The sequence below is a fragment of the Crinia signifera genome, chromosome 9 (assembly GCF_055691185.1).
Source record: "Crinia signifera chromosome 9, ASM5569118v1, whole genome shotgun sequence".
Classification (NCBI taxonomy): domain Eukaryota; kingdom Metazoa; phylum Chordata; class Amphibia; order Anura; family Myobatrachidae; genus Crinia; species Crinia signifera.
Window position 1 is genome coordinate 122389303 of NC_139225.1, and position 12247 is coordinate 122401549.

Below are 12247 nucleotides of genomic sequence, written 5' to 3' on the forward strand. Positions count from 1 at the left end.
GATAAATGGTGATTTGACATATACCCGTTTATTTCAACCACTGCAGGATTTCTCAGGAGCCGCACCTATAGAACTCTCTTCTATTCTCCACACTGCTCGCCCCCTGTCTGTCAGACTCTCCTCCTGTTTCTCTACAATTAAGTAATCACTAAAAACTCATGTTATCATATATGCTTGCCATAACTTCTTACCTGCCTGCCCTTAGCCTCACAAATGCCTTTGTTGCTCAACTTTAAATCCCCTCCCCCTCTCTGAACCACGCACCAGGGTTGTTCCATGCCTTCCGCTGTCAGTTTCTGCAAGCAAGGCTATCTACTTTAGTTCAGATTTGCACTTGGGTACTATCTGTTATAAATACAGTATAATAAAATAACCATATCACATTTCCTGACTGGAGCGTTACAGCTGTTGCCAAGACCAAAGTGACCGTTTGTCTATGGTATCACAGTAAGCCTCATTAGTATTCATAGAGTTAGGATGTATGTGTGGTGTGTTAGGACTAATCTATATTATATATACACCTCCCTATACACACATATGGGAGATTAAATATTATCTCAGAATGTTTTCTCAAGAGAACAGAGAGCAGACTTTAGTGAGGGGAGGAGAAAGGGGAGGACGCCTGGTTTTGTGAAGCACTTGGGTCCTAATATGACTGAGAGGTCACATTAATACGGCTGTCTCCTGCTCTCAACAGGTAAACGGACCTCTGGTGGAGCTGCTTATATGAAGTGCTGACATGGTGTTTCGTGGTAAGTTACTGCTTTCTCTCTATTAATCCTCCTGTCTTCCCTATACTGATTTCATGTGGTATAATGTGTGCCACCCCCTCTGCATATTGTGATCTTTTGGTGCCCACCACAAGGGCACTCTCCCGCCCTGCTAATTCCCACCCAATCCAGGTGTGTGTTCCGTTCCTTTCACAGGCAATAGAGGAATGTTATCTTATCTATATTACCCCTCACCTAATCTCCCCTCCCTCAATAGTTAAAGGCACACTAATATCCTAAGCATGTATGCTTGAATAAAAGTTCAAACACCTGGTTTTACATACATATTCTCTTATCGTTCCATTGGATTTTTTTTTTTTTGCAGTCTTCAAGCCACGTGTTATATTGCAGGTATTCTGAGTTTCCATCTTTGAAATGTCCTATTTACATTTACAGATTAATTACCATTTATTCTGGTTAATTTTGGTCTGCTGTCGCACTTACTATCACTAACTTTCTGGCTTAATTACTCGGTTGTTTAAATTACTGTTTCTCAACAATTAATTAGCATTTTCCATTAGGCACAAGAGGCACTTGTTGGGGGGCAGCACTGGTATGCATTTTTTGGTACTCTTAGCCTGTTCTCACCCTGTCCATAACTTATTGCCATCCGCCAGATGATATAGATCACTGTTTGCGAAAATGACTCGTCATAAGAACAGTTTTTTTTCCACAAGCAGTCAATCAATTAAATTTCCCTCTGGTCTAGCTAAGACAGGCAGCATTGGAAGTATTTCATAGCACGTGTGTCATATATTATTACAATTGTGGTTTTAAATTGTTATATGTCTGTATTGGCAAGTTCTGGCTAATGGAAAATAATTTCTTGTGCATCTCTGATACACTTGGCAATAAAGAAATATTCTGATTCTGGATCTGTAATGTACCACTAACTGCAAAAAATTCCCAATGTACTATAGCATATGCTATCTTGCACAGACTGGACGGCTGGTAGGACATGCACATACTGCCCCTGTAAGTAGTCTTACTTAGGAAATATGGTACTTGTGTACTAACACGGCGCCCATGGTATTTGATTGCACGACATATAATTGCATCGCATGCCATACACCCGATGCACTGCGATGCGATTTAAAATTGTATAAGCCCCCTATGCAATGTTTAATTGTATAAGCCCCCTAATGGGGGCTTACAATGTTAAATGCACCCCCACGCCACCCCCACTATGAACGTGAACCCGAAGCTAAGCGAGCGCAGTGAGCCCGCGAGGGGTGGCGGTAAGTGTCCTACAACTTTTTCATACCCCCACTATCCACGTCGGCGTGGAGTTGATTTTATATAGTGTGGCGAGCCCAAAGCGTGGCGAGCGCAACGAGGGGACACGTATTACTTTACATGTATTCCGCGCTTGCTCGCCACGCTTCGGGCTCGGTGGCTCGCTGCGCTCGCCACACTATATAAAGTCAACTCCACGCCGATGTTTATAGTGGGGGTATAAAAAGGTCGTAGGACACGTACCGCCACCCCGTGCGCGCTCGCTGCGCTCGCCATGCTTCGGGTTCACGTTCATAGTGGGGGTGGCGTGGGGGTGCATTTAACATTGTAAGCCCCCATTAGGGTGCTTATACAATTTTAAATCGCATACCATTGTATATGTGATACAATGGCATACAATGCCATAAAATTTGATGGTATACAATTTAAAATTGTATACCATCGACGTTTGGACGTTTGGGGTTCTGGTTAAGGTCCATTGCAATTTGTTGCCAGCGACCCATGGTCCTGTTACAGATACTCAACTGCTCCCTCTACACTGTTTACACCACGACCTCTTCGCCTATCTTCACATTTGTGAAATACCCAGATTCTATGGATCGTTTATGGGTCACATGACTGCAATGTTTTATTGGTCCAGCGGTGAGCGGTTGTTGGGTTGACATCCCATCCGACCCGATGTTCGGTTCAGTGCGCATTTGGTCGGACCCTAGAGATTGAACATCCTGCATATCCGAAATATATTGGATCGGAGCCATCAGCAGCACATCAAGGGTGCTTTTTGATTCCGTAAGTATATGCCAGTGGTGAAGCACCGCTGGCACACACCTATGTGCAGGTACGTCCAGGTTCAGAGGCCAGTGCTGGGCTGCGTTGAGTGCCCAGGAATGACCGTGCAGTGGCGGGTCCTGGGCAGGCAGCAGCGGGGTGCACAGTGTCCGGGAACTTGTGCTGAGCTGCAGGTGATGTGCGGCCAGCGCACAGCACCTGCAGCTCAGCACAAGTTCCCAGACACTGTCCATCTTGCCGCTGCCCGGGACCCATCACTGCATGGTCACCCCCACCCCCCTGGGGCTCAGTGTAGCCCGGCACCCGCCGCTGCTGCTCTGCCACTCACCGTTTTTTTTTTTTTATCTTCTGCCCACGCAGCTCCCCGGGAGTTTACATGGGATAGATCACATGCAATTTATCCCATGTAAAAAATGGCACATCAAGTGCCAAATCGTTTAGTGAGCTCTCCCGGAGAGCTGCCAGGGGAGCTCAGGGGAAATTGGGTCCGACTTGTCCTCAGGCCAATAAAACTAGAGCATGGGGTCCTTTAGAATCAATGGGTGGTATTCAATCTGGGATTCCGACTGTCGGAAAGTCCTGACAGTCGGAATCCCAGGCCGTTTTTTTTTTCTCTCGACAGAAACTTATTGGAATTCATTGGGGGGTATGATAGAAACTTTCAAATATATCAAGGGTTTTAACAAGGTACAGGTGGGAGACATTCTTCACAGGAAGAGGAGCAGCAGAACACGAGGACATGTACTGAAACTAGAGGGAGGAATAATCAGGGGAAATGTGAGGAAGAATTACTTCACAGAAAGAGTAGTAGATAAGTGGAATAGCCTACCATCAGAGGTGGTAGAGGCAAATACAGTAAAACAATTTAAACATGCTTGGGATAAGCATATTGATATCCTTACAAAAAAATAAGGATCAAATATGGTTTGAGGTAACATGTTTAAAAAAGGGGCAGACTAGATGGGCCAAGTGGTTCTTATCTGCCGTCAAATTCTATGTTTCTATGTTTCATTGTCAAAAAGTCTCAGGATTGGCCAAAACAGCTTTGGATTGTTGAAAAAATGTCTGTGAATTCAAAAGTTTATCAGCCAACAAAACCGATCTGCCTTGTTTTAAAGTTGGATCTGTTTTTTGGGAAACTGCCTTCAATGCTGTCGAAAATGGCAGCATTGAATAGGCAAGGACCGCTATTTTGCCGGCAGAAATAGTGGCTGGGATTGAATACCCCAGATTGGCTTTTTTGCTTCTGTTGTTTTCTCTACGGTATCCACTATATGTACTGCTAAAGCCAATTCTGGTCCTGCCTCACATGCAATGCAAGCTTCCTCTGTTATAAACCACACAAAAGCTTAGTTTTGCATGGTTAGGTATTCTATACCTGACACAATTTACATATAAATAATAGGGAAGTTATTTTACATTGCCACCTAGTCATATTACCATTCCTCTTGATCTGTGATTTCCATTTACTCTTCCTTAAGATTTCAAGACCAAGGATGACATCTATTGCTATTCTCTGGCCAAAGCCCTCTATTACGTTGTCTCTCCCGTAACAGTGGGATTTTATGCACCATGGGGCAGAAGTAAGGAGGTTCTTCTCAACAAGGTGGAATGTGAGTATTACGTGCTCCACAACCTGCCGCAGCATAGGTGGCAGGATAGGCCAGTGGGTTTATTTTGAGTACAGAGCAAACACAAAGAAAAACCCCATATTGCAGCAGTAAGAATATGAGGGAAATCCTATTAGATACGATAACCCGTTTTCATGGTAAAAACTTCAGAAATGTATTTCTGACATTTTTGCAGCTATCCTATTACTCGCATGCAACAATTCTCCATAGGGTTTATCGCAAATTCTTTTAACCTAGTCTGAGCAGGTGAAAACTTTGGGAGAATCCCTATTTTGGTGTAGAAATAGGGATTCTATAGGGGTGTCCTTCAGCACCCCCTCTATGACTAATTTGGCACTTTGAAGTTTTTCATTATCTTTAATTAGCCAATGAATGAATTAATTAGATGTCAGATTTGCGGTGAAAAAAGTCAAAGCAATGGAAATGGGGGTACAAGGTATGGAACAGGTTTATCGGGGGGCTTTATGAGTGGTACAACCTACAAGATTTTTAACCTTGCAGGTGGAAGTAATGGGTTGTTTTTGCAAGGCTTTTAAAAGTGCCTTTAATTAATCCAAATTTATACTTATACCCGTTTTCATGTACCTCAAATTTTAAGAGCGCATTTATTTTAGTGTTTTCAGTGATTTTTTTTTTTTTTGCAAATAAACATAAAACAACAAACATATATACATATATAGAGGTAGCTAGATCATTCATATAAAATGGTATAACATACAGTCAGGAGCAAGTATAACGGAAATATATGGTCAAATGAGTAGGGTTTATATATATCACACGGACACAGGGTTTATATATCACACGGACACATTTAATGAGATGCGAAAATGTGATTTGTGCGATTTTTTGGCAAAACGTGTTCGAAATCGCACTTTTTACTGAATTCCCATATTTAGGACCAGATTCTCTAAGCTTCAAAAGTGATAAACAGCCAGCCAATCAGCTCCTACCTGCCATGTCACAAACTGCAGGGTATCACTGCGAGGGTAGCGCACACAATGCTTCAGGAGAAGGGCTCCTACGTCTCTCAAAATAGCACCATAGGTCTAACAGGATAGATAAACAGGATAAAAGTGGAAGAACTGGCAGACACGTCCTACACCAAGCTACTCCAGGCCACACCACCAGTAATAATGTTTATTTTGCGATTTTTGTGGGTACAGGCTGATCTCCCCATTTTAATTTACACTTTGTACTGGTTAACATATCGCAGGTCACCTGTTTTTTGTCATTCTCAAATAGGATAGCTCGAGAAATGGGAGCGCACATACCCACTATAAGCGGCTTTTCAGGCGATAACTGGGATAACTTATCGCCAGTGGTGTAGCTAGGTTCCATGGTGCCCGGAGCAAGGGCATGTTTCGCGCCCCCCCCCCCTTGTAGTAGGTGGGACCCTTGCACGGCGAAAAGGGTGCGCGGCCAAACATTATACCACACACCGTAATGCCCAGGCTGCTCCCCCTGTATAATAAAAGGACACCACAGGCTCCCCCCCCCTGTATACAAATAACAGAACACCACAGGCTGCTCCCCCTGTAGTGGTCACTGGCGTGGTGATCCCAAAGTTCAGGATATTATGGGGGGGGGGGAGGGCGGTTAGTTCCCACTCCGTCACGTTGGCGGTGACTGTGGGGAGCTAGGTGTAAGGGAAAAGTCACTGAATAAAAGGGGGAAACAAATAGTCTCAGGCTGGTGCCCTAGCTACGCCGCTGCCCCACACACCACCCCCCCCCTCTCTGCTCCACTACTGCTACTTGTCCCCTCATTTTTCTACTCACCTGTTACGGTGGTGTCTCCTTGCGCCGTTGAGGTGCTGCTTGTGTGACACTTCCGAGGGACAGGGACTGAGCAGCAAGAGGAAGCACAAGAGCGCATAGAGCTCTTCAGCCTCTTCCTGCTGCAGCTGCTGCCAGAAACAGCAGCGCGGCGATTGGAATAAAAAAAAAAAATTACAGGTGCCCCCTGACAAGCCTGGCTGTGTCCCCCCTGCCACCGGCATGCTGGACGGACAGCGTCACCGGACCCATTAATGCATTGGGCACCGGCGGTCGGTCCGCCCCTGCAATATCCCCCTCCTCATCTCCGGCGTCCCCCGCGGCATCCCCCGCTGCGTCCCCCCCCGTGACGTCATGGCGCTGGCGCACCGCATCCTAAACCGGCACATGCGCAGTGTGTGCGCTCGCCGGTTTTTACTTTCCCCCACCGATGCCGGGCACAGAGGGGAGCGGGCGAGCAGGGCGGGGGAGCCGGTGGCAGAGCTCCGGCGCCAGATGACATGTCTGCGCCCGGAGCATATGCTCCACCGGCTCCGCCCTAGCTACGCCTCTGCTTATCGCTAAAACAATATCCCGCTATGTCGGTATACTTTAAATATACGAAGATAAATAAACAACATATTAAGACCATACATGACTAAAGCAAAGTAGGCATGATCAGAGTAGAAAAGGAAGCTTGTGTGTTTTATTTTACTTAATGCTATCTCCATTGGATTGAATACAGGTATAGTTGACTAAAAGGATCCTATTTGATTCATGTGTATAATAAATTATTAATAGAGGATTTTATGTCGATAAAATATTTGATTTGTTTGCTGATGCACTGCAGGTTCTAGTGGGTCAACATTCTCTGGGGGGGGGGGGGGGATTTAGTAAGATGAGAGTTCTATTTCACATGGGATGTAGCTATGGCTAACCAATCAGAATCTACTTATTTATTTAGTAGTACCTTCTAGAAGATAATAGATAGTATCTGATTGGTTGCCCATAGCAACATCTCACGTGAAATAGAGCTCACATATTAGTAAATTTCCCCCTAGTATGTCATTTAAACGCCCTCCACCCCCCGCATGCCGAATATCCCCGCACGCATGCAAATAGATATTTAACATAAACATCCATTCCCAGCCTTGCGTGCGGGGACAAGACCATTAGATGGTCGCCGACTATCAAATTATTTTGCAGGCGCTCTGTGGTGTCTTACATCTATGGGAGTCCTGTAGGGGAAGTGGGCACGCAAGCTGATGTGAGCCACGTCACGGGCACATTTATATGGGTATTCCCATGGGCGCAGCCCCTCGCTGCTGCCCCCCACCCGCACTGCTAAGTGCGAACGGGATGTCGAATGGTTGCTTCACCACGACCGCTCACACAAAGTGGCTGCACTGCGCATGCGGAGTCGCTCACTATCGCTCTCCTGCGCGAACACACAGGGGAGCGTGGTGATCAGAATAACCTCCATAGTACGTAGACGTATATGTTCCCTTTGTCCAATTTCGCTATTAGGGCTAAGTAGAATAGATCATTTTCAGATGTTAATAGTGTTCTAAAAATGATACCACTGTAGGAGGAGCAGAAGCTAATTTTACTTTCCTATTATTGAAGCATACCTATATGCAGAAACATGGAGGAAGGAACAGGAAGAAGTCCAGAGGAATGGGCAGAACACAAGGAAAAGCACTGGCAAAGACCTCATCAAACTCATCTTCCTTACGATATTTTATCATCCTGTCATCACGGAGAGGCATAAGCAACGACAGAACATACGTTATGTCTTCATCCGGTTCAGTGCGTGGGAATTTGCCGGCAGTGACCAACTCTGGGCTGGGCTGGTTACCACGCTTTGCGATGGCATTGAAAGATACTTTGGATTAGCGCCCATCAGCGTTTTTCGAGCAGTTGGCAGGAAAACCAAAATTATAGATGCCCCACTTAAACAAGAATGGGTTAGTAAGAAGTTTTTATGTATCCCACTTTGGCTAGCTACCTTGCTGCTCATATCAATTGGGATCACCGTGGGTGCTTTAATTCTCATATTTGGCTTTCCATTTGGTGATCCCACAGGAGATATGCTTGCTGCCGCTGAAGGTGTCGGGGCAACCGTGGTTGGTATCTCGGCAGCAGGAATGATTAGAGTAGCTATTATGGTGATTAGAAATGCTGTTATTACCCAGAGGGGCACAGTTGAGCGAAAAATGAATCGGACAGACATGAGCTCCCAGTTGGGCTTCATGAGCGATGTCAAGAGGGAGGTTAAGACAATAACTAATTACCTCCAACTTATGGAGGTCTTCCAAAGGCAGAAAATTAGAGTTATCCTAGAGATTACAAACTTAGACAAGTGCATGCCGGACAAAGTGGTAGGAGTTCTGAATGCCATGAATATTCTCCTCTCTGATCCCTATGCTCCATTTATTTCCATCTTGGCTGTAGACCCCAGTATCATTGTGGAATGTGTTGAAAGCTCTCAGATGTTAAAAGGCGTGGCTAACAATGGCTATCAGTTCCTAAATCGGATCATAACATTGCCATTCTGTATCCCCAAAATGGACTGTGAGACTAAATTGTTCTTCCTGAGAAATATTATTGAGGGGAAGGGTGAGCTCATACGAGAAACAGAGGAAGGGGCAACCATAGACTCTGAGATACCAAATGAAAAAGATCAGCTTCTGCTTCGCCAACGAGCTGTCCCACACAATGATTTTGGAGTTAGTGACATTCCATTGATGGTCACAAGCTCCAGTGAGCAGAGGCAACCCAACATCTTTCTGCCAGATAAAGGAACAAAGACAAAAACCTTAATAGATGAAGCCTTCAGATACCTTTTTGATGAAAGGATGAAAGATTATGTAACTGACAATGTCGTCCACATCAGGAGGGTGGTGAATACAATCACCATAACCATCAGATTAATGATTAGGGATGTGCCAAAAACACAAATAAAGCCTCACAAGGTGACAGAGTGGGTGCTTCTGGCTACCCAATGGCCATGCCGGCTTAGTTGGATATTGCAGTGCATAGAAGATGAACAGCAGAGAAAATGCATGGATGAACAAGATGGGGCTAATGAATATTATTCTATATACTCTAGAACTTTACTCTGGGATGTTTTTGAAAAGTCGCTGGAAGAGCTGGATGCATTTAAGTCAAGCATCAAAGATCTACTGGAGCTGGACGGGGATCCGGAGATTTTCCATAAATTATTATGTAACAACTTCACTGTGAGAGACGCAAACTTTTTTCTGCCATTCACTGTCAACTTGGATTATTCCATTAAAAGACAAATGGAACTTCTTCGAGGCAGTAATAACATGTGGGAATCCAAGAAGAGTAACAAATTGACCATGCTGTCTTTGCTGAACATGAACATCGAGGAGGTCTGCAAAGAGGTAAGTGTGTACTGTTATTAATATGTCTGGACAATTTTCAAAATGGTTTCTTATAGCTATTTTAAAAATAAAGTAAAAAACAAGTTATTAAATTCTATCATTCTGTTTTTTTTTAAAACCAACACAACAAATTAACTAGGTATCTGTGCATCTGCTGTCATAGTTTATTGTATTCATGACTTTTTAAGTTTTCCAAATTTTAAATATAAGCAATCGAACACTAAACATATCCAAGTGGTTTGTATACATATTTGGCCTGAATTGGAGTGGGACTTTTTTTTAGTAGCAGGACTGTGCAGTTTTTCGGTAAAAGTAAAAAAAAAAAAAAAATGATGTGAGCCCTGGCTCTTTGAAAAATTAACTGGGGTTCCCCTTGTATTTAAGAAACCAGCATAGGGCTCCTGGACCAGTCTTGATTCCATTAACACCCTTGCTGGTCAGCCCTGGACGGGGTCCCCGGGGGAGTGGGGACCCACCAATAAAGAGGTCCCACCCTCAGGCTTTACCCATCCAGGACTGAAGCCTTGGGCTGTCCCCGGCACCCCTGGGTAGTGGGTGCCAGCTTGATTGTTTTTTTTTTGTACAAATTTTAAATAAAAAAAAAACATTGCATCAAGGGACTTGGAAGAACACAATTCCCAGCATGCAGAGCAGTAGAGGGCCTGCTGGGACTTGTAGTCCAACAGCATGACCAATAAACATACACACCGCAGGTGCTGTCCAGTAGCACTAGCTACAAAAACAAAAAATGAAGTATGTGAACCACTGCACTTGAAGTGTGTATAGTTAGATTCGGCTCTTTCCTGATACTGAGGGAAATTCCAGTGACATCAGTCACTGGGACTCCCCTCAACCAAGCAGGGCTGAGCTCAGTCCTGATTGGATGTAGCCATCTCCATAGAGATGGCTACATCCAATCAGGGTGGGAACTTCTCTGGAGCTTATTCCTGCTTGTTTGAGGGGGGTCCCAGTACTGACAACATTGGAATTTCTCTCAGTATCAGGGAAGAGACACATCTGATTATACACAGATGTGGCTTTTCAAGTGCCTGTTTCGCCTAGGTCATTTTTGAAAACATTTTTTAACCCCTGGAGTGTTGTTAGACAAGAGGACCGACCTGCTGAGAATGTGTGGCACAGTGAGTATGTATGTTTGTGTTTGTGAATGTGTGTATGCATGTATGTTTTTAAAGCTGTACCATTGTTAGTGTGTGTTTTATTAACAATGGTCATGCTGTGGAAGTACAAGTCCCAGGGGCCCTTTAATGCCCCTACTGGGACTTGTGAATCTCCCCAGGTTTTAGCCCTCGATGGTTGAAGCCTGGGGGGACACCTCTTTATTGGGGGTTCCCCATTCCCCAGGGACCCTGTCCAGGGCTGACCAGCCAGGTTGTTATTATTTCAGCTGATAGACCTTATATAAAAAGTTTCCCCAGCTGTGCTGGGTATCCCCCATTTTTTTGGAACCAGAACCAATCCAAGAGCCCGGTGCTGGTTTCTTAAATACAGGGGGAACCCCAGTTAATTTTTCTCCTGTATTTGGGAAACCAGGACTGGCTGAAAAGAACCTCCCCCTTTTTTTAAACTTTTTACTTTTATACACTTTTTTTGGACAGAACCATGCACATATCGCACTCATTTGGTTCTGTCAATCTTGCCTGCTAAATGTTTAAGGTACTATTTGAAAAATCGTACTCTAACCGGCGTAAACATACGATTTTGGCCATTTTTGACCAAAAAAAGCACCTTACATTTCACCCTCCTATGTCCAATAATCAAAATGTGTTGACAGCACACTCACTTCTCCCAAGTGCATTCTGATATGTGCAGGGTCTTCATAATAGAATATTCCTTACATGTATTTCCTTCTCCTCTAGATGGACAAGCTAGGATTTCGGGAAGAGAGTCTTAATGTGTACCGAAAGAAGATAAAAGAGCACAATCTGAATGGTAGAGCACTGGTCTACAGTGATAATAATGAGATAAAAGATGTCCTGTGTATGGGCCTGGGAGACTGGACACTATTCAGTGTATACTTCCTAGGAGTTCTTCCACCGCCTCCAGCTGCCCCTGTACCCTCGCAAGTTTTTAGCAAGCAGGAGGCTCCGAAACTTGTTGCTGAATCCAAGGAAAACCTATTAAAAGGCAGCAAAATTTCTTTATACATCTCGAATGAAAATCTCTGACAAGTGAATACAAAATTGTGAATTTGATCACCCTTAATATGGGCTGAAGATGCGATCATCTTTAATCTGTGGTGGTTATCATGAGATATACACTTGCATATTTTAAGGACTTTATTTGGGACAGTTACATTTGAAGATGGGATGTTTCATTTGAAGGGAAAGCAGTTAAAATCCCAGCTGACGGGATGCTGGCAAATTCAATACTGACACCAGGATCCCGATTTGCGGGCACAAGACCGCTTGAGAAATCTCAACATTGATGAAGATGCCGATGTTGGACTCCCATCTGAATGTATTCTGAATGTAAATATGCAGGATGGATTACCATTAGGATAGAGCAGGGGTAGCCAACTCCAGTCCTCAAGAGCTACCAACAGTGCACGTTTTCCAGGTCTCCTCATAGTGAAGTAATTAGCTCCACCTGTGGATCTTTTAAAATGTGTCAGTCAGTAATGAGTGCAACTGTGTACC

General features: G+C 44.3%; 1 protein-coding gene across 1 annotated transcript in view; it reads left to right on the forward strand.

Annotated features, from left to right (window-relative positions):
- LOC146036909 (NTPase KAP family P-loop domain-containing protein 1-like) overlaps positions 1 to 11914 on the forward strand; it is a 39614-nt gene extending 27700 nt beyond the window's left edge. Inside the window, exons 3-5 of the mRNA XM_083160752.1 lie at positions 4277 to 4408; positions 7807 to 9590; positions 11468 to 11914. Coding sequence (XP_083016878.1) covers positions 4277 to 4408; positions 7807 to 9590; positions 11468 to 11776 — 2225 coding nt within the window. The 3' untranslated portion in view covers positions 11777 to 11914. The remainder of the gene's footprint in view (positions 1 to 4276; positions 4409 to 7806; positions 9591 to 11467) is intronic.
- Positions 11915 to 12247: the final 333 nt, after the last annotated feature.